At 39.9% G+C, this 20,638-nt stretch overlaps 2 protein-coding genes and 1 long non-coding RNA gene across 3 annotated transcripts; all 3 read right to left on the bottom strand.

The window, feature by feature from the left end:
• Positions 1–3,736: 3,736 nt before the first annotated feature.
• Positions 3,737–5,475, bottom strand: LOC133741505 (uncharacterized). The gene is made up of 2 exons (XM_062169395.1): positions 5,265–5,475; positions 3,737–4,867 (listed from the first exon to the last, which is right to left on the bottom strand). The coding sequence occupies exon 2, from the start codon at positions 4,864–4,866 to the stop codon at positions 3,757–3,759; it is 1,110 nt and encodes a 369-aa protein (XP_062025379.1). The 5' UTR covers position 4,867; positions 5,265–5,475; the 3' UTR covers positions 3,737–3,756.
• An 824-nt stretch (positions 5,476–6,299) lies between these two features.
• Positions 6,300–11,448, bottom strand: LOC133738213 (glycoprotein 3-alpha-L-fucosyltransferase A-like). Its single transcript, XM_062165677.1, has 7 exons — positions 10,792–11,448; positions 9,910–10,070; positions 8,880–9,121; positions 7,869–7,973; positions 7,308–7,464; positions 6,885–7,112; positions 6,300–6,783 (listed from the first exon to the last, which is right to left on the bottom strand). The coding sequence occupies exons 1-7, from the start codon at positions 11,161–11,163 to the stop codon at positions 6,528–6,530; spliced, it is 1,521 nt and encodes a 506-aa protein (XP_062021661.1). The 5' UTR covers positions 11,164–11,448; the 3' UTR covers positions 6,300–6,527.
• Positions 11,449–14,538: 3,090 nt separating this feature from the next.
• On the bottom strand, positions 14,539–16,736 carry LOC133741531 (uncharacterized). Its single transcript, XR_009861987.1, has 2 exons — positions 15,703–16,736; positions 14,539–14,767 (listed from the first exon to the last, which is right to left on the bottom strand). It is a non-coding gene; the product is annotated as an uncharacterized LOC133741531 (long non-coding RNA).
• Between the last annotated feature and the right edge of the window lie 3,902 nt (positions 16,737–20,638).

The following is a 20,638-nucleotide window of genomic DNA, read 5'->3' as shown; positions in this document are numbered from 1 at the left end:
AGAACTTTTAAACAAATAATTTGAGAGTGCAGATAATATTTGAAATTTTAAGCGCACTAATTATTCATCTGTTTATTTTAATAACAAATTGTTGTAGGAGAATGGAATTGTGTGTATATTATTGATAATAGGAGCCCTTTAAATAGGGAGTTACAAGGTACCCAAAAAGGTAATAGAATCCGATTACAATTGAATACCTAGAACACATTCCTATTAAAACTCTAAACCCTAGTTTGTAGAGGCACACATTATGTCGATATCCTTCAACACTCCCCCTTGTGCCGCTCAAACTTGGTGATGACGCTTTGATTGTTGCCTCGTTAAAAACCTTGCCAGGTAACAAAAACCCTGTGGGACAAAAATAACCCTGGTCGAAGGACAAAAAGAGCACAACACGTCCTTCACTCTTCGAGATCGAACATGTAGACATCATGCCTCCCCTTGATGTCAATATCTCCCCCTGATTGCTACAATCATGGGAGTTCGGATAACTTTCTCAATCCGATGCTCTTCACATGTTTCTCGAAGGTGGATTTTGGTAACGACTTAGTAAATAAGTCTGCTACATTATCCTCTGATCGGATTTGGTTCACTTCAATATTTAGAAGTGCTTGTTGTCATTTTGATGGAGGGGAGGAGGAGCACGGAAGGTGGAATTTTGCCTTGTGGGGTCCGATCCCACACTTCCGTCATTTCTTTTCTCTCTGTAGGGATAGAACAATCCCATATCAATCGTACCTCTCAAATATTGAAAGATTGTCTTTATACCAATCTAATGGCGTTGCGTTGGCGCGGGGCTATGTCTAGCCAACAAGTTCATAACAATTGAGGTGTCCGGTCTTGTATTGTGCTAAGTACAATAATGCGCCTATTGTACATAAGTAAACACTTCTGCTATTAACATGTCATCGTCATCATCCCTGGGACGAAACAGATCCCTTTTAGGGCCAAGACTACGGACGACCATGGGAGTGCATCTTTGACTTTATCAAAATGCCTAAGCATCTATTGACACGGTATACAAAACCGTGTTCTCCCAAGGTCCTTCCTCTCAAACTCGGATTTCAGGTGTTCAGCGGTTTTCCTTAACTCACAAGGGTTCCAATTATGTTTATCAACATAAACCGCGACAATTGCAAATACGGAACTTGTCATGGAAACGCGTGGGCATAGTTCATCATATCTCTTCCCAATCAAGTAGTCACTTTAGTGAGCGTTTCAACCTCGTTGCAAACGCGCTCCGTGGTCTAGAGCCACTTGACTTGGGTAAATGAAGTTCACAAGAACCTTCATTATATTCCATATCTAGATCCCCATAAAGATACTTAGTGACCACATTTGTAAGCTGCATGTTCAGTTTATTTAGAAACTACCAAACTGACAAGGTAGTGGAGTGCAATGACATCCATTACGAGAGAATATATCTTCTCGTAGTCGATTCCAGGGGGTTGTGAGAAACCTTGCGCCATAAGGCGAGATTACCATCTTTTTTTCTCATCACGCTATCTAACGAAGACCTATTAATGTCAATAGGTTTTATGTTAGGAGGTGTTTGCATCTCAGGCCCGAAATCCTTCCTCTTCGTTAGTGAATCCAATTCAACCTGGATCGCATCTTTCCATTTAGGCCAATTTTCTCTACGTTGGCATTCTTCAACGGAGTAAGGTTCGATGTCATTGGTCTCAATAATTCCACGTCCTCATGTACACTAGTGTAGTTCGTAGAGATCTCTATATTCTCAGGAATTGGTTCTAACATTGAGGCGTCCCCCAACGATGTCTCTTGGACATAACCACAATCCAAAATATTCTCATGAGACGGATTTTGAGTATCAATGATCAATGGATCAAGTTGTGCCAAACTCGCTCTCTTCTTAGGGCGAGAATCCATCGAACCTATGGGTCTCCTACTCTCTCTAGCGGAACCCATGGCCTATGACGCCATTATGCCACCTTTGTGGCGTCACCATACCACCATCCATGGTAGTGGTGCAGTACCCATCTTCTTTGGGTGGCACCATGTCCTCTTGTGGGGACATCAATCCTTGCAGGCATGTTTGCAGCAGGTATATGTGATCTCGTCACTTTTAGGGGATCAAGATGAGACATAGTGGGGACAGACCACGGCAATTCCTGTCGTTCCTGTTGAACATTGACGTTCTAATCTCCCCCTAACGACTGGAAGACTGTCTCATCAAAGTGACAATTCGCAAATCCAGCGAAATAGAGATCGCCTGTCAAGGGTTCTACATAGCGGACTTATAGTTGGAGACTCATGTCCAACAAATATATATATGCATTCGTTGCAATGACTCATGTTGATGCGCTGTGGCGGCGCAATTGGCACATGAACCGCACACTCAAATATGCATAAATACGAGATATTAGACTCGAACCCAGTCACTAGCTGTAATGCAAATAAAAGTTGAGTGGCTGCTATGAGTCGTAGATGAATTAGCATAGCTGCATGCGATATTGCATAACCCAAGCGGAAATATTGGTGAGCATTACCAATGTCCGGGCTACCATCGTAGTCGTTTAATGGTGGCTTTTCCGCGAGACCAACTGGGTGTGTACATGGGAATACGATACTTGATATCAATACCCAATGATATGCAATAGTCATCAAAAATTGTCGATGTAAACTCTCTAGCATTATCAAGTCAAATTGACTGAATGGGATGATCTGGGTAGTGAGCCCGTAGCCATATGTTATGTGCTAGGAGTGTAGTATAAGCAGCATTATGAGTGGATAATGGCACAACACGTGACCAGCGTGTTTGTGTATTAACCAACACCATAAAACATCTATACGGTCCGCAAGTTGGTTGATCAAATCCATAGAATTCCCTTAGATTCTTTGTAAGAATGGAATTATTTCCTCAATCTCCTTTGCATAGGATGGTCTCAATCCTAAATAACAGGCTTTACAGAACGAAACATGGGCTTTATAATCAACCAATGAGGCTTTTGGTTAAGCCATAATGTCACAATAGACTTGAGAAGTAGAGAGAGGAGTTTATGGCGTCAATGCCATGTATTTGCCGCAGGGGGTAGGCGGCGCTGGCCATGTATGGCCGGTCTTTGCACAATCATGGCGCCATGAGGCGCATGTGCAGCTCCTCGAACCAATTCTTGGTTCTTACTTTTCTTCGTTCTGAAAATGGATGTCCGTGTAAAGTCTTTAATACACGGATCATCATGTCAAAGCCTATATGTGTCAAAATCCCATAAGTCGTCTCTCATGACATGGTTGGATTCAATAACTCAAATAGTGGTTGCATACAACCCACTAGAGTGACACATAAGTTTCTCTAATACTCGTTTATGTCCGTAGTCATTAGAGGTGATGCAAAGGAACTCTGTCCATTCTCATAATGTGTTTCCACATGAAAACCATTGGCTCTTATATAATAAAGTTCGAATTAAGGTATGTCGAAGACATTAAGTAAAAGAATTGACACTTTATTAATAGCCAATGATTACATCATAGTTTCCAAAATCTAATCCAAAATAAAATCAAAGTAAGACACATTGTAGTCACTCTATCCGTTCGGTAACTCCAATCAAATATGACCAGGAAAGTAGAGAGAGATGTTGGTGGAGCGAGGCTCTCTTAAGTACCACTAATCTCAATGACTTTTCTAGACATCATATTTCATTGGGTGCGCCACATGAGAAAGAGTTAATACAATTGTCATTTATTGACTAAGGCATATTGCCATTACAAAATTCTTGGAAAAATAAAAGGACTAATCTAATCAAAGTCTGCTGCATCCCTGTGCAATTCATCTTCAGCTTTGAAGTCCTCTATGGTGAGATTGACATCTCCACCATCTTCTTCTTCTTCTGCAAGGTACACTTCTTGCTCCCTCAGGTCCCTATATACCCTGTATCTTGAAGCTAGTTCCTCGCTTGCCTTGCATTGCTTGAACCAATGCTCAATTGATCCACATCGATGACACTCATCATTGTGGTTGCCTCCCTTTAATTGAGGTGCACGTTGTGCACGTTGCGGGCGTTCCCTAGGAGGGTTGGTGCCACCACCACGACCCATTGAGCCACCATTACGGCTAGGGATACCACGACCCCCTCTCCCACGTGTGGCATTACCACCACGTGTATCCACACCAAACTTGCGGTTTCCTTCCTGGTTAGGGCGGTTATATGGGCCCATACGTCCCTCATGTCCCCCATTCTTAGGGTACCGCTCCTTGCGCCCTCCTTTGGGTGCATTATAATTCGCCTCATGAACGCTCTTAGTTCCAATGGGCCTTGAATTATAATTCCTCACGAGTATGTTATCATGTTTCTCAGCTACAGATATAACATTGATAAGCTGATGAAACCTCGTGATCCGTCCAGCATTGACTTCAGTACGGTATTGCTTTGATACCACAATGGCTGAAACGGGGAAGGTGGAGAGAGTTTTCTCAATTAGCTCTTGCTCTGTGACAGGTTGTCCACAAAACCTCAACATGGACTGTATGCGAAGAGCTTCTGAATTATATTCAACAACAGACTTGAAATCAGCAAAGCGCAGGTTGTTCCATTGAACCTTCAAGTCAGGGAGGAGGGAATCTTGGACATTGCCAAAGCGCTCTTCTAGCGCTACCCATAGCTCTCTTGCATTCTTGATCGACATATACTCCAATCTGAGTGCCTTGTCCATATGGCGTCGCATCAAGATAACTGCTTGAGCATGCTTTGTAGGTGTTCGTATGAACACAAGATCCGGGTTAGGTGCCTGGATTATGGGTAATATTCCCTTTGAAGTGAGATGGTTCTCAACATCGGTTACCCAACTGTGGTAATCCGAGCCTGTTGAGTCAAGCATGGGAAAGTCGAGTCTAGGTTCATTCGACATCCTGAAAATAAGAAGAGAAGATATATTAGTTTCGGAGTTAAACTTCCACGAAAACTAAAACAATAAGATTTCCGAGCTATGCTACCAAGAAACTAATTTCCAAGAATCTCTTTTGGATTAGACCAAACAATAATGTTTTAATATGGTCACAATTTGATGCTTATGGACGCTCTTAGTCCAAGCATTGTGAACGCTCTTAGTTCACACGAACACTCTTAGTTCGTTTTTCATACGAACACTCTTAGTTCATACGAACACTCTCAGTTCGTTAAGCGTGAATCCCCACAATTCCGCTTTGTTAAATATCAAAATCATTTGGCAACATATATTTCAATATTTGCAGAAAATAAGAGGAATTTAAATACAAGAAAGCAGCAACCTTAATTATAAAAACTTACGTGATTGTTCTTGGCTTGAAGACACGCGCGTGTTGATGCAGGCGTGTAGCTAAATTAAGATCGCTGGAATCTGGTCGGAAATTGGCAGTTAGTGGGCTGCCCCTTCTCCCTTCCTTTTTTTTTTTTTTTTTTTCTCCCTTTTTTTTTTCCTTTTTTTTTTTTTTCGGGCCCAGCCCTTCTCTTTTTTTTCTCTTCTTTTTCTTTCGGTCTTCCTCCCTTTTCTTTTTTTCTTTCGCGACTTCCTTCTTCCTCTGGTTCTTCTCCCTGCAGTTCGCCGGTGTTGCGGTGTGCAGAGGGAGGCTGATCGGAGGTGCTGCAGATCGGAGGCCTGGGCTGCTGCTGCAGTTCGACGTGCTGGTGTGATCGCAGATCGCGGCCTGGGTTGCTGGGCGTCTGGGCGCGGGGGCGCTGGGGAGGAGGCCGGCCAGGCTGGGCTGCTGGGTTTGCAGGTACTGCTGGAGAGGTGAGACTGAGGTGAGGTGAGGCGAGGCTGAGACTGAGGCCGGTGAGGTGATGGCTGAGGCCGGAATGGAGGATTTTTTTTTTTTTTTTTGGGTTGGCGGCAGAGAAGAAAAAGGTTTTTTCTTCTTCAAGGGTTTTTTTTTCTTTTTCTGAAGGTAGGGTTAGAACTCGTGCTGATAACGTGTTGTAGGAGAATGGAATTGTGTGTATATTATTGATAATAGGAGCCCTTTAAATAGGGAGTTACATGGTACCCAAAAAGGTAATAGAATCCGATTACAATTGAATACCTAGAACACATTCCTATTAAAACTCTAAACCCTAGTTTGTAGAGGCACACATTATGTCGATATCCTTCAACACAAACAAAGTACATATAATTTTCTATTATTTAAAAGTATTCATACCCCACAGAAACGATGGTCTAAATGCTGCTCGATTCGAATTTTTCTCTCAATTCATGTGGCATACCATGGCAATGAACAATAAAATTTACTTGGATGGAATTTCCAATTATCATTTTCAATTCATAAATTACTGACCGGAAAGCTCCATTCGCTAGAAGGCAGAAAAGAGATGTAAATCTGGACTTCATTCTTTTTTCCCCTATTTGTTAAGGGTTCACAATTAGCTGGTCATATCATCAATAATCTATCACCTTCCTAAAGATTCCTGTAACAATCAACGTGTACATAGAGGACATAACAAAGTTGCCCGAATGTGATGTGATCACCTCAATATCTCTCCATAAGTGTATGAGTGGAGAATGACTAAAAGTTGGCACAAATTGCATATATCAATCTACACGAATATGACTTCAAACTTTGCACACGGGTTGCTTTCAACGTGACTTCTAAAATCAGCATCTCCATTAAATCTGAAGGTATATAAAGCCTGCCTCTGTGTCAAACCAACAGGATATATTCTATAAATTTTAAAGTCGTCTCCTCCTCTCAAGACTCCAGGTCTTTCTTGTTTCCAAATGGGCACATGTTTCTGAGATTTGAACTTTGTGAGCACCAGAGATTCAAAGGCCTCAAGAGTCAGATTGCCCGACCTGCCAAGCAAAATCAGATATAAGAATTCTCAGGGACATCCGAATCATGCAAGAAGATGAAAATACTTTCATATGGTCAGGTTCTAAGAAAACAGAGTTACCTTATGAAAATGGATTCCATCTCAAATCTCCCTCTTTCTCTCACATATAAGTGATACACGACTCCTGAGCCTCTGGTGCACTTACAAGGTCGTCTTTTGAACTCTAGGCTGCTTTCTTCTTTCTCTTGAATTTTAGTTGCCAAGTGAATGCAAAGACGGCATGATGAATGTACTGCTGCCATGTCCACAAGGGCCTTGAAAGAATCAGATGGGCCCTCATACTTCCATCTAATTATCGGATATCTCAAGATGTTAGCATCTTCATAAAGAAACAAACTTTGAAAAGAGCAAGATGACAACATATTCCCAAAAAAGAAGAAACAAAGAAAATAACGAATCACAATAATGGCCCTCATTCTTCTCTTTAACATAAACCAAAGGATTTGGAAGATGATATTTTTAATTAGATAGGAACAACAATACCTTAGTGACTGATTATATGCTTCAGGATTGTCTGCAAGTTCTTTCATGGTCTTGGCAACTGACTCAACATCACTTAGCTCCTTGATGTATAAAATTGAACCAGGACCAGGAGAGAAATCTTCAATATTTGGAGGACCAACAACTACAGGTATAGTTCCTGAAGGAATATCATCATCCAATATCAGCATCTTTTGCCAAACATAAGCATAAAGATCAGAACTACTCTTTAGGCCTCTGAAATACAATTTTTTTTCCCTTGTGTAGTAAATTGTCCTCGTGTTAAATATAAAAAACAGGAACTATGAAATCTTATAGATTGTATACGCTAAACATTGCAAATTCAAAGATGAAAGCCCATGCTAATATTAATCCAACCATACTGAAATCTCATGTTTGCTTACAAATGTCACCAAGACTTTTCCCATGAGATGTAGGTGACATTTCTCTGAGATTTCTATTATTTTGGGCTCCCAACCCCCCCCTCTTCCTTCCCCAGCAAAGAATTCCCAACTCTAGGTTAGCAACTACAAAACCATCATGACAGAGAGAGTAGTTTCATACCGGCAACTAGAGATTGGAAGTACTTCTCAGTAACATAATCCTCCTCGTTGGAATTCTCAAATGCCAAACTGAACTTATAGCGCTTCAGAGTTTGAACTTTGTCCACTGCAATTTTTTTTAAAGGAAAATAAATTAACTATAGCACAGAAATGCTAAGGAGAATAAGATATAATACTAAAAGGCCAAATAAAATCCATCGTCAAACTAAAGTATCCAAGCCATGTCTAAATACACACCATGCATGCAAGAATATTGCAATCCTTCAAGCCAAGTATATTTCCCTCCTCACTATCTATCACTCTATTGTTGAAAGGTACACAAATAGCTAAAAGACTGAGCCAATTGAGTTCTCTTCACATCTTCACAGAGTCAACTACATGCATATATCATAAAGCAACAAGATTCATCACCATTTTGTAGTCACTACAAAATGTCATCTTCTAGCAAAAGATTGTGACATGCATCTTCTTTTGCTCTTTCAATGGATTTCAATGAAGATCCTTAATTATTTAACCAATAAAAGGAAAACCAAGTTAAAATAGAACTGCAATGCAAATTAGAGCTACCACACATAATCAGAAGGGAAAAAAATATTAATCAAGGTATAATTTCCCAGCATATGCAACTGGTTCAATGGATATCCCTCAATAGTCTTGCCACCTTATAGCAAGATTGACTGATATATAAGATAATTATCCATGAGATGAAGAACCTTGCCCTGGAAAGCCACATTTCCAAGTTCCCATGTCCTTAAAGCCAGGGAAAACAGCTTAAATGAAACAAACGGCCAGGATACAAAAATAAATAAATAAATAAAAATTCTTTATGCCTGTTATTCTATGTCGATCCAATTCTAATCAGTATTATCTACAAAGCCAAAACAGACCACCAAAGCATAAGTGTCTCAACAATCCAGCCATTGTTTGTTGCAAACCTACAGAATACCCCCAAGCAAGCAATGCAGTCAGAAATGCTGATTCTAATGATGTAGCATATTTGAAATGTATGCACCTTTTCCGTCACGGTTTCTGTGGCAACCACCATAAGAATCTATCTTGATGTTAGTCTTTTCAAGTGCTTCAAGAGCCTGTAAGCGGAAGTTGCGAGCACCACAGTTGGAAATAAATGCAGCTGCAAGGGCTTTCTCAGTCTTAGGCTGGATAGGTGACATGATGTCGTACTCGGCCCAAGAAAAATATCCAACAGGAACATCCGATGAGAGACTAGTTGTCATAATGATATTATAACCCTTCCTATTTACACGACAAAAATTGCAATTGTTAATTATACCAAAAGGTTTCTAACAGGAATGAAGTTCTCATTCTAAGAGGATCCACCACTATTCCCCCACCGCCAGAAGGAAGACTAGCACAAAAAGGTGGAAGGACCATCAGCCATGTAATTGACAAATGGTTTCGTAGGTAATTCTAAATCACTTTATGATATATAGTATGGCCCACCAACAGCTTGAGCTTATAGTTAATACACACAATTCCAGGTAAGTAGCGTGTCTATGCAACACAAACTGCACAGAACATAGTACACACTCTTTCTGTAGAAGCAAAGTTGTATAGACAATGCAGCACATGACCATCTTGTAGGTTATGCTCAAAACCTTATGAACTAAAACAGCTGAACACTACTAAATGAAGTGAGGAATATACTAATTGTCTCCCTGCTAATTTATTTTTCCTACAACTTGATGAAGAATTTAAACTCATGTAAACATATTCTAAAACTAATGAAAGTAATTTGGAGACAGCATGGAAAAGAAATTTGTTATAATTTATGAACACCTAGACAATTTATTGGCTATTCGACAGACACAATGGATGAAATCATTTGTTTTTAGCTTTTCAAATTTTATGGGTACATTTTGCGAGAAACCAAACCTAAAACAATCTTAAAAACAGTCAAAGAAGATTTGCTATGAAACAGCAATTCCTGTTACATAGGGATAACAAGTTTATTTGAAAAAACGAAAAAGAAAAAGAAGTCTTCTTAAAATTCAACAAAACCATATTACATTGTGCTTACCCACCGTCTTGCATTATTAATATTGTTCTCTGCATAGTATTGAGCTGATTCCATGGATCGGAGAACACTGGCTGTCCCATCTTGATTAGCTAAACCAAAAGAAGCATCAGGTTTTCTGGCGGAATTGCCTCCGAACTGGCATCCGACCGAACAAGATTTCCAGTCCTGTGCAGAAGTGAGCAAAAAGCAATTAAAAACAAAGGCAATACCTGAAAACATTGAATCAGCTATATCCTAAGATTCCATTATAAAGTCCCCAAAAAAAAAAAAAAACTAATGTTTCCTTCATTATACCAAAACAGAGAGAGAGAGAGAGAGAGAGAGAGGCCATTTCAAACACCACACAGCACATGGTCTGCTTTTAAGGACGGTCTTTGTGACCCAAAAGGAGAATAGAATTATCAACCTTATTGTTATGATACTGTCACACTTTGTCAACAGCTGTCCGTTGCACAAAGAGAGTCACTCACATATCCAAATCTTTCTTGTTCATTTACTCAACAATGTTTATAATATGACCTTCAACCCAAGAACTAAAATGGCCTACACCACACTCTACCAAGATAAAAACTAGGCAATACTAACACAATGCAATCAAAACACCGATATCATCCTCCTCATCCTGCTCTTAGTCAAGGATCAATACCTTAAGTAGTATAATAAGAACTAGGCAAGACTAAAATAATGTCGAGAAAGCAAATACCAAACTTCATATCCAGCTTTCATCACACTACTCCCCATTCTCAAACTCAATCACAAAAACAATAACTTGCAAACAACATGATCATAAAGTACACCATTCAATCAATCCGAAAACTCAGAAACAATAACAACACAATACACATAGCATTTCGAAGCATTTCAAACTAGTTATAGAATCACACACCTTCTCATCCCCAGTAACCAAAACGGGCTCCTTCCCAAAATCTCTGGAATACTCCACAGCATCCTCTCTCTCCAACCATCCCTCACAACTCAGCAGGCCCAAATCATCATTACCCGCCAGGCCCAAATCATCACGACCCACCATCGAACTCGGCGCGAACAACTCCGTCCAAGAATCCACGAAAGCAGCTTTATTGGCCAAATCAAGCTTACCCAAGAACGAGATCTCCGCAATGACCACAAGGGCCACGACGAAAGGCATAAGATTGAACCATCTTCGCTTGTTCGCCGGCGAAGCCCCGGCGGCGGAGACCGGCAAGGCTTCGTGGGTCGTCGCTGTTCTCGAGCCTCTGTGAAAAGAAAACACACCCATCAATCAAAAACGGCTCCCTCTCTCGTGGGTCTGGGTTTTTTGCGAGAAAGAGAGGAAGGAAAGGTCAAGAAATGGGGGTTTTAGCAGAGAAGCATTATGGGGTTTTCAGAAAGAAGGAAATGTGGGTTTGATTTTTCTTTAGTTTCAAGTCAACTGGGTGGAAGAGTCCGGAGAATTCAATTGGGTTTTTGTGTGTTGTTTTGGAGGAGAAGCAAAGGCTTGTGGGGTTTGGACAAAGATGGGAAGTTAGAAACATTGAAGGGAGAGTAGGGTCAACGATACTCCATATCTAAAACGCTCCACGATTGACAATTTGGTTCGCATTTTGGGTTGCTCTTTGAAACCTCTAGTTAAGTTTTTTTCTTTGAAATAGTGTAGTTGCTATTTTTATATCTAATCTTTTTTGTGACTTGCATGCATTTTCTCTTCGTTTTTATGTAATATTTTACTTCAACGATAACTGAGGACCAACCGTAATAGTTACTAAAAATATCTTCATCGAAATAGATAAAGTTTTCGGTTGAGTAAGTTCTAAAAGTGATAAGTGTGTACATGTCATATGTGTATTTTAGAGACATTCAATCCTGACTATTTGGGGACCTGAAGCGAACAACTAATGTATTTGGTTAGCTCTAAGGCTATTCATGAAATAATTTTTTTGAATAATTGAACCCAAAAGACCAAAACAAGTGTTTAAACTTTTGCATTAATAATTCATGAATAAACGAATTTTCGTCCACTACAGTTTTTTTGTGGTGGAAAGAAACGTACCATCTCTCTAAATTGTTAGAGCATCTCTAATAATAAAAGTTATTTTCTTTAACTAAATTATCTAAAAATTAAATATAGCTATCAAATTTTTAACTTTTGCTCCGCAATATTAACTATTTGTACGTTAAACTAGAAAATATTGAACGTGAGAGTGTTTAACTTTTTGTTATTATTTTCTCTCTCACAAATTGGGAGAACAGTTGATAAAACAAAGAAATGTTGTATATGAATCACTCACATATTCTTCAGAATTATATGTATCCGCAAGACTAATATCAAAAAACAGTAGGGATATGCAAGAACAAACAATTTTTATTGGAAATATTCCTCTATTGAATTCCATGGGAACTTCTATAGTAAGTGGAATCTACAAAATTATGATCAATCAAATATTGCAAAGCCCTGGTATCTATACAGAATTTTTAGCAACTTGTTGTCTTCTCTTCATCATTCGTCATGGTTGATGAGGTTTCTTAGTTAGTTCATTGTATATTTGAACAGGATCTTTCGAACAAGTTTAGTAAATTCTCTATCTTGCCTCCTTAGTTATTTTGGATAGCATGTTCAGTTTTTTTTTTTTTTTTTTTTATCATTTTTAGCAAGCTGCACCAAACACTAAGTACACTTAACTTTTAATAATCTCGCTCCAAAATATAAAGAGCGAGATGAGGCACATAAAAAAGATGCAACATTTTACCATTAAAAAGACTCATTTCTAAAAGAAAAAATAGGAATGCTAGGGTTTGGATTTTTTAGCATCTTGTTGTCTTCTCTTCATCGTTCATCATGGTTGATGAGGTTTTTGCAGGGTTGATGACTTCTCTTGCTATTTCTAAGCTGAGAAGAGTTATATTCGTGGATGGTGGCAGTGCGACTGTTTTAAACAATCACTATGTTGTCAGCTGCTAGTTGCGGCGAAGAAAAGGGTTGAACCCAAACTCTTATGGGTACTCTCTCGTCTATTTGGAACCTGAAAAATAGACTCTATCTCAATCCGGGAAAAAGGTGAAATCTTGGTTTTCAAGTTCTATGTGTTGAAAGAGCATGATTTGTGTCAGCCAAATAGCCACCCTCAAGTATAAGAGATACAAATAATAGTATAGGGATTTAAGAAAGGTTGTCGAACCCACGAGAATTGGATTCCTTTCACTAGCTAGGGTGTGAACTTAAGGAGAGCTAGAATATGCAAATGTACAATCACAAACCTAGAATCACAAGGAAATCTAGGCTCATGGTGAGTATGTGCAAGATGGAGAAGTGATTTGATTTTGATTTTTGAATATAGTTTTGAATTGAAAACAACTAGATGCTCAAATGAAAACTAAATTACTCTAAACTAAACTAGTGATATAATGAAGGAAAGTTAGGATTTGGATTGTCTACCACTAACATCCCTTGCCAGTATTGATGCATTTTAATATGAATGATGCTAAATTAATTAACCAATTTCTCTCCTTGCATCCCTCTCGGAGTCTCGGATATGACAAGGGACATGCTCTTTTTGTGATATCAAGCAACCTCTCTCGGGTGTAGTACTTAACTCTTAAGTTATGCATTTCAATCCGGTTAGGTATCTAATGCATTACCCTGCTAAGTGCATAAAGCTTGGAGATGAAGAAATTATGCAAACCAACCATGCTTATCTCTAAGTGATATATTGTAGTTCACAATCCCTACATGCACACCTAGTGTGCTTTCATGCTTTAACATTCAAATGTTACCATGCTCTAAACATTATAACATGACATGGAAAATACTCATACTCAAAATGGTAAAGTCTAAGCATATGCATTCAACTCTTAAACTAGCATGTAGGAATGTTAATCAAAGTTGTATCAAATCATATCATAGCATCAATCCACACAAGATTGGCTAGGGCTTTCAACCCTAGCCCTAACAAAGTAACTACTCACTCATGTCATACAACTTAGCATTAAATCTATAGTATACATCAAGGTAAATTAAAGAGTTAAAGAAAAGAATGAACTAGTTGAAGTCTGACAAATTGATGGTTAGCTCCTCCTTGTTCTCCTTGATTGCCCTTAGATCCTCCTTGATGGTGGAATGAATGGATTATGAACTTGTTGATGGTGATGAATATATGATGCTCCTTGGGTTTTTTGCACCAACAGTGTCTGAAGACTTGGGTGACTGACAATATGATACCCGAACTTACAAAGTTATCAAAGTGATATCCAGACTCAATTTTTCATATCTCCGTCGTACCTGCAGTCATTTTCGGTCACGTTTCCGTTAATTTGACCACGTGCAATGCATGTGACTGATTAAATGAGGCCAAAAAGACTAATTTTCCCTCAATTTTTTTTTTTTTTTTTTTTTTGGGAGAACACTCAATTCGTTAAATTTTGTTTCTCTTATTCATCATCTTCCTTGAAACAAATCAAATCCAAAACCAGTTATCCATCATTGTTCTTCCATCAAATTCAACCTCTTGCAATTTGCTTTCCCATTCAAATCCACCACCAGTCTCATCTCAGTGACAGCAATCAAGATAAGTATTTGAACCTAGCAAGTCTTCATGTTCATGTCACGCCCCGAATTTTAAATACAATTAAAATCCGAAACATGAATTATACAACTTAATAGAATAAACGTCCTGAATTTTTTTCTCACAAACAACCACACTTCACACCTCTCAATATTACAATAAATCAAATCCTCAAGTTAATTATTACAACACACTCTCACCAAATCAAATTGTAAGGCTCAATGAGCTTAACTCACCTCACTATTACAAATGCTGTAAAACTATAACAAATACTCTAACCCGCTCGATCACCGCCCTGATTCTCCTGACCTGCAGGATTACCCGCTACACCGTTTGAATAGTGTACCGGGATTGCAACAATACAAACCCGGTAAGCTTTTTGCAAAGCTCGTATGAGTAAATGAAAGGATTGCACGATTTAAAGTAACCAAATCGACTCAAGCATAAATTTAACTCAAGTATTTTCTTTGCATAATAATTGAAGTGTACAACGTCACTTCAAGCATCAATCAACTCACATCTCAACATGACTACTCAAAAACAAACAACTGTTTACTCAATATATACTCACAGGCTTATGATTTATTTATATAAATCATCCCATGCAGTATATTATACTTACAGGCTTATGATTAATTAGATTAATCACCCCATTCAGTATATCATACTTACAGGCTTATGATTAATTATATTAATCACCCCATTCAGTATGTCATGTCATACCCAAGGGCATATGATAACTCGTTTATCCCCCAAGCAGTATGATGGCAGACAGACTAGAGCTCTAACTGTATCGTAAAGTGTCACCTGGGCCAAGGTTCACCTTACGAATGACTGCTTTTCTCAATTCACTCGACTCCTCATTTAATTCATCTCAACGACTCAACTATCGCACTTTACTCAATTACCCATTATCATAGACAACACAACATCTAAGATAAATCACATATTCCAAAGGGTAATGCTCAAAATATAACTCAGTAAATTACACCATCCAATATATATTCCACGTAAATATATATATACGTAGTCACCCACACAAGAGTGACCACTAATACCAACTATAGTTCACATGCAATAAAATCTAGAAATTCATTTTTTTATAGTTAAATACATTTTACTTACCTATGGACCGTAGTCGATCAAGTCCATATAATTTAAAACAAATATTTATTTTCATAAAACAATTTCCACAATTTCTCAATTAAATAAAATCACCGAATTTCGGTTCGTGAATGAACCATGTGCGATTTACTCACCTCGATATTCCCGCTGCGTCTTCAATTCAACACAATACACACCGAAACCGCTCACCCAAGGAAGACCGTCAATCACCTAGTCAAACATGACCTTAACTTAGCCAACAACTCAAAAACATACTCAAACAACAATCCAACGGTCGGATCGAAATTAAATGATGATCCAACGGTCGGATCCTCACGGATCGCCTTTAGGATCACCCTCCAAAAATCATCACGAAGATCCAACGGTCGGATCTTCCTGAATCGTCCTTACTAACATCTTCACAAATTTATACGAAAATCCGACGGACGGATTCTCACGAATCGCCTCCCTAATCACTGTTTTGCATTTATACGAAGATCCAACGGTCGGATCTTCGCCCATGACCACACAAAGCCACTGGGACAGTCATAAGATCATCATATCAAAACTACAAGTCCATCTGACGGTCCTAACTTCACAGATCACAAATCTAACGATCGAAATCGATCTAAACTTAAAAATTCATAACTTAATCATACGATATCCAAAAATTGCGTATAATATATCAAAATGATCGTATTGAAATATAGAATCTGAAAATGTACAAAAACCATATTTTTGACCCCCGGAGGTGGCCGGAAAGGGCCGCCGGAGTTAGTGGCAGAGCCGCCGCCGACCACCACCAATGGTGTCGGGGCCGGGCTGCTCTTCTTCCTCTCATCATGCTTAACAACTTTCATAACTACCATGTAAGCTGAAAATGACCGGAAGTGGTTGAAATTACCTAAAACAGTCGAGGTGGCCGGAATTTTTTCCAGAAACCGGCGAGAATTTGCAGAAGTCGGCGAAGCTCCGATCAACGTAAAAATGTCCTCCTTTCGCTTCGATTCCTTCAGGAGACTTGTTCAGAACTTAAAGACGAACTCACTGGTTCAAGAATCACTCAAAACGAAGCTCTACAGCTCGAGATATCTTGATCGAAAGCGTCGGTGGCCGGAAAATTTCCAGAATCCGGCGAGCTTGAATTCCGACGTAAAAACTTCAATTTCTCGCTTCGATCCCTTCTGAAGAGTTGTTAAGAAACGCAAGGAGAACTCACTGGATCAAGAATCACTCAAAACAAAGCTCTACAACTCGAGATATCGAGCTCCACAGTCCAGTTTCGATCTAGGTCGGGTTGAGCTTCCAGTCGCCACCACAAGCCACGCCGACGTGCAAGGTTACTTCTGGGAGCTTCAGGAAGTTGAGGCGAGCTCGTGGATGAAGTTTGGTGAGGATTGATGGCCGGTAGCTTGAGATATCAAGCTTGGAACCAAAATGAGCTCAAACCGGCCTCGTGTTCCACCGTCGTGTACGGTTCAAGAGCCGGCGAAAGGCTACCACCGGCAGCTGCGCAAGGAAGAAGTGAAGGCGTGGGACGTGGTCTAGGGTCGATCGATGGCCTATGGAGCGAGAACGAGCTTGGAGAAGTTTGCTCTGTTCTTGGATGCTTTCGGACGAGAGAGAGTGAGAGAGAGGTCGATAGAGAAATGAAAAAAAGAAACAGAATGATGGCTCTCCGACAAGAGGAGGACCGTTACAGCTAAAGGGAGGGGTGAGAAAACTAAAGGAAGGGTGAAATGTTTGTCTTTGATTCTTTCACGAGATGGTATTATTCCTCTATCGAGGTTCGTATTATTCCTCCGACGAGTTTCGTACAATTCCTCTAACGAGGTTATTACAGTTCATCTTCTTAAACCCAGCAAAAAATCAAAAAAAGAAAAAGAAAAAAAAAACTAAGGAATCCCAGCAATTGCTCATGTTCTTGAACCCATTCATACTCATCTTCTCAAACCCAGCAAACCCATTTGAGCTTTCGAGAGAAGAGAAATTGGTGATGGCGAGATCACTCGATCCCAGCCTCACCTCTGCCAGCCCGCTGCAACAGAACATCGGAAGAAGGTCCCATGTAGCCCCAAATTCGAACTCCATTCGAAATCCGACTTCGAGCCCCCCACCGCCGCCACGCATCATGGTCGCTGGCTTTGCCTCTAACTACAGTGATTTTTCTTCTATGCTAGCAACTAAAGCATTTGCCTCAGCCAACTTCGAATCAGCAGTAAAGTTAATTTCTGCAATCTCTTTCCCCTCCTTGCCGGAGTTCAACTTCAAAAGTTGCAATCAAATGGACTGCCCAAGTTCTTCCTGCCTAGAAGTCCACTCCTTTTTCTCAATCAGGAGTAGCCCCATATTGTATTGGTATTCATAAAGCTCATTTTCGAGCTCCAAAAGCCGAACCCGGCGTTCTGGGTTCAAACAAGACAACCCTTTTCCCCTCCTTGCCGAAGTTCAACTTCGATTTGCCGGAATTCATGTTCGCCCTAACCCAGTTCCGGTCTTCTCAGCCCGAGTTTTGGGCATCCAACACCAACTCGACCACCTCTGCAGCGTAAACATCAACAACCTTTCCTCAGATTTAGAGATCCCAAATTCATAAAGAACCACACACTCAGCAAGTCGACAAAAAAACCCAAAAATCCCCCCACCCCAAAAAGGAACCGACTTTTCGCCACGGCACAACCCTAATCGAAAACCCTTGATCGGAATTGACACAATTCCCCGGTGAATTGAACATCCCAAAAATTCGCTGTCTCAGAAACGAAAGCTTCTCACTTCACTCGCTGATTTCTCTCTCTCTCTCTCAACAGAAAACCCTGGTCCGGACGTGACCCACTTCCCAGATTCCGGCGAATGAGATTTCAAGTCCTGTGACCTCCCTCTCCACCAATTGGGATTTTTGGTTAATAGAACAAGGTAATAAAATTTATTCAGTTTTTATTTTCAATATAATAATTTATTCAAAAAATTGAATTTATTCATTTAGAGTTTGATATAGTGGAAAAGTCTATTTTGCCCTCATTTTGCGACTCATGTGCCTTACACGTGATTGAGATTGATGGCACCGTGATGGAAAATGACCGCAGGTACGACGGAGATACGAAAAATTGAGTCTGGGTATCACTTTGATAACTTTGTAAGTTCGGGTATCATATTATCAGTCACCCAAGTCTCCAGACACTGTTGGTGCAAAAAACCCATGCTCCTTTGGTAATTTTAAGTGATAGTGATAGAATTTATGGTGGTGGAAAATGGTAATTGTGGCGGTGATGATGGAGGAGATGGAGTAGTAAGGAGAGTATGGGTTTGGATTTTGGGAGGTGGAGATGGAGAGAGAGAAAAAGATGTAATGGATGGTATGGGTGGTTTTCTTGCTTGTAGGGAGATAAGATGCTTAAATAGATGGACAGAGAGGTGTAAAATCATCATTAGAAGCAAAAGGGAGCAGTTATAGTCTTGTAAGAAGCATGGAGGTGGAGTATGAGAGTGGTAATAGATCCCAAAACAAAGGGAAAAGGGTATGAGAGTGATGGTGCATGTAGGGTAAAGTAGGTAATCATGAGTGAGAGATGGTGATTAAACCTAAACATGATAGATTTTGAAGTAATGATGATGGTGGACTTTTGGGTAATAGGGAGTAGAGATGGTATGGGAAAGATGGAAGAAATGTATGGTTGAATTGGAACCAAAAAGTTTGGAATTTGGTTAAAATAGAATGATGGTGAATGGATGTAATGGAATTAATGCTATATTACTCATCCTCTTTGCTCCTCCATGAATATGGTCGAAAAATACATGGCACCACTACTTGTGCCGCCAAAAGTGGTGGTGCATGAAAAATTTGCCAGAATTTCACTTTTTTTTTCTCCTCTTGTCAAAATTTTCTACAAAACATAGAATTAGATTAGTCAACATTAAATTGGACTTAGAACAAGTAATTAACATGTTTTAGGGCACAAATATATATATATGAATTATGATCCAACAATTTGACTATGACAACTTCAGTGACTTGATCCTATGATTTTGTTACTTCTGGTCCTAGCTAAAGTCTTTTTTTTTTTTTTTTTTTGCCTGGTTCTACAGCAAGTCATTACTAGCTATGACAGCCTTCAATGGTTTGACTGAGCTGAACGTGATTTGGATCCATTCCATTCAGATTTAAGTTGAAATTCTTGGTCTCTCGCCTTCGCTAGTAACAGATGAACCAGCGAGGTGGTGCATCTAGATAAGGCCAGGATCAGGAGAGGCTTGCATTATAGAGTCTGACTTCGTCATCTTATGCAGGCGTCGCTGAGCAAGCATTTCCAACGATTGATTTCGAGTTTGCATCGGGAGTTTCAACTTCTCCGTTTCAAATATGAACGAGTTGTTGGTTTTTGCTGTGTTTGTGGCCTGCTGGAGAATGCTAAGGGAGGTTGTATGGGTCCTTCGCTGACAAAGAAGTTGGATGTTGAAGGTTCTGGTTCAAACCTAACCCTAATTGTAGGAGTAGGGTTTATAAGGCTGTGGTTCCGGGCGCACAGTCTGGTGTTGATGAGGGAGCCAGCCCTGCTTTGTGGGCCAAGCTCATTTTTCTATCCCTTTTTCCCAATATTTTCTCTACTTTGTTCATGGTTTCACTGTCGGGCTTTTATGCAAACTGTGCAAATGTTGGGGGCACAGGCGGCCATGATCAAAGTCCCAACACTAGCTCCGAGAGGGGTTAAGGCTGAGGAGGGACAGGATGATGAGGAGGGGATAATTACTACTCCTTATACTAAACCATTATAGATCACCGGGGTCAAGTGTGCTTGTGAGTCGACTTTGGTTACCTATGCCAAAAGGACGAAACAAGTCATTCTCTCACTTTGGCCTCACCGAAAAGGGCGTTAGCGATGCCTCAGTCTAAGAAACGTAAGTTGGGACCTGGGACGTCCTTGAGGAAGCAAGAATAAAGCTAAGACGGAGGAGGCTGGTTTGAAGCCCCTTCAAAAGGTGAAGAAGAAGAAGAAGCTCCATTTAGAGATTGAGTCTTTTGTTCAAGTGGATATTGCTTCTGGGGTAACCTCTTCTGTGTAGGCAGGTCTCAGAAGCTTTATGAATGTATAGGAT

This window comes from Rosa rugosa, chromosome 3 (genome assembly GCF_958449725.1).
Source record: "Rosa rugosa chromosome 3, drRosRugo1.1, whole genome shotgun sequence".
In the NCBI taxonomy this organism is placed as follows: Eukaryota; Viridiplantae; Streptophyta; class Magnoliopsida; order Rosales; family Rosaceae; genus Rosa; species Rosa rugosa.
This window is presented reverse-complemented; position numbering and strand designations above follow the sequence as displayed.

Excerpts from the sequence above, each read along its gene's own strand:
- LOC133738213 (XM_062165677.1), bottom strand. The coding sequence starts at position 11,163 with ATGGGTGTGTTTTCTTTTCACAGAGGCTCGAGAACAGCGACGACCCAC. Across the intron at positions 7,974-8,879 it reads CAGAAACCGTGACGGAAAAG|TGGACAAAGTTCAAACTCTG; the intron begins GTGCATACATTT and ends AAAAAATTGCAG. Across the intron at positions 7,465-7,868 it reads CTTCCAATCTCTAGTTGCCG|GAACTATACCTGTAGTTGTT; the intron begins GTATGAAACTAC and ends ATATTCCTTCAG.
- LOC133741505 (XM_062169395.1), bottom strand. The coding sequence starts at position 4,866 with ATGTCGAATGAACCTAGACTCGACTTTCCCATGCTTGACTCAACAGGC.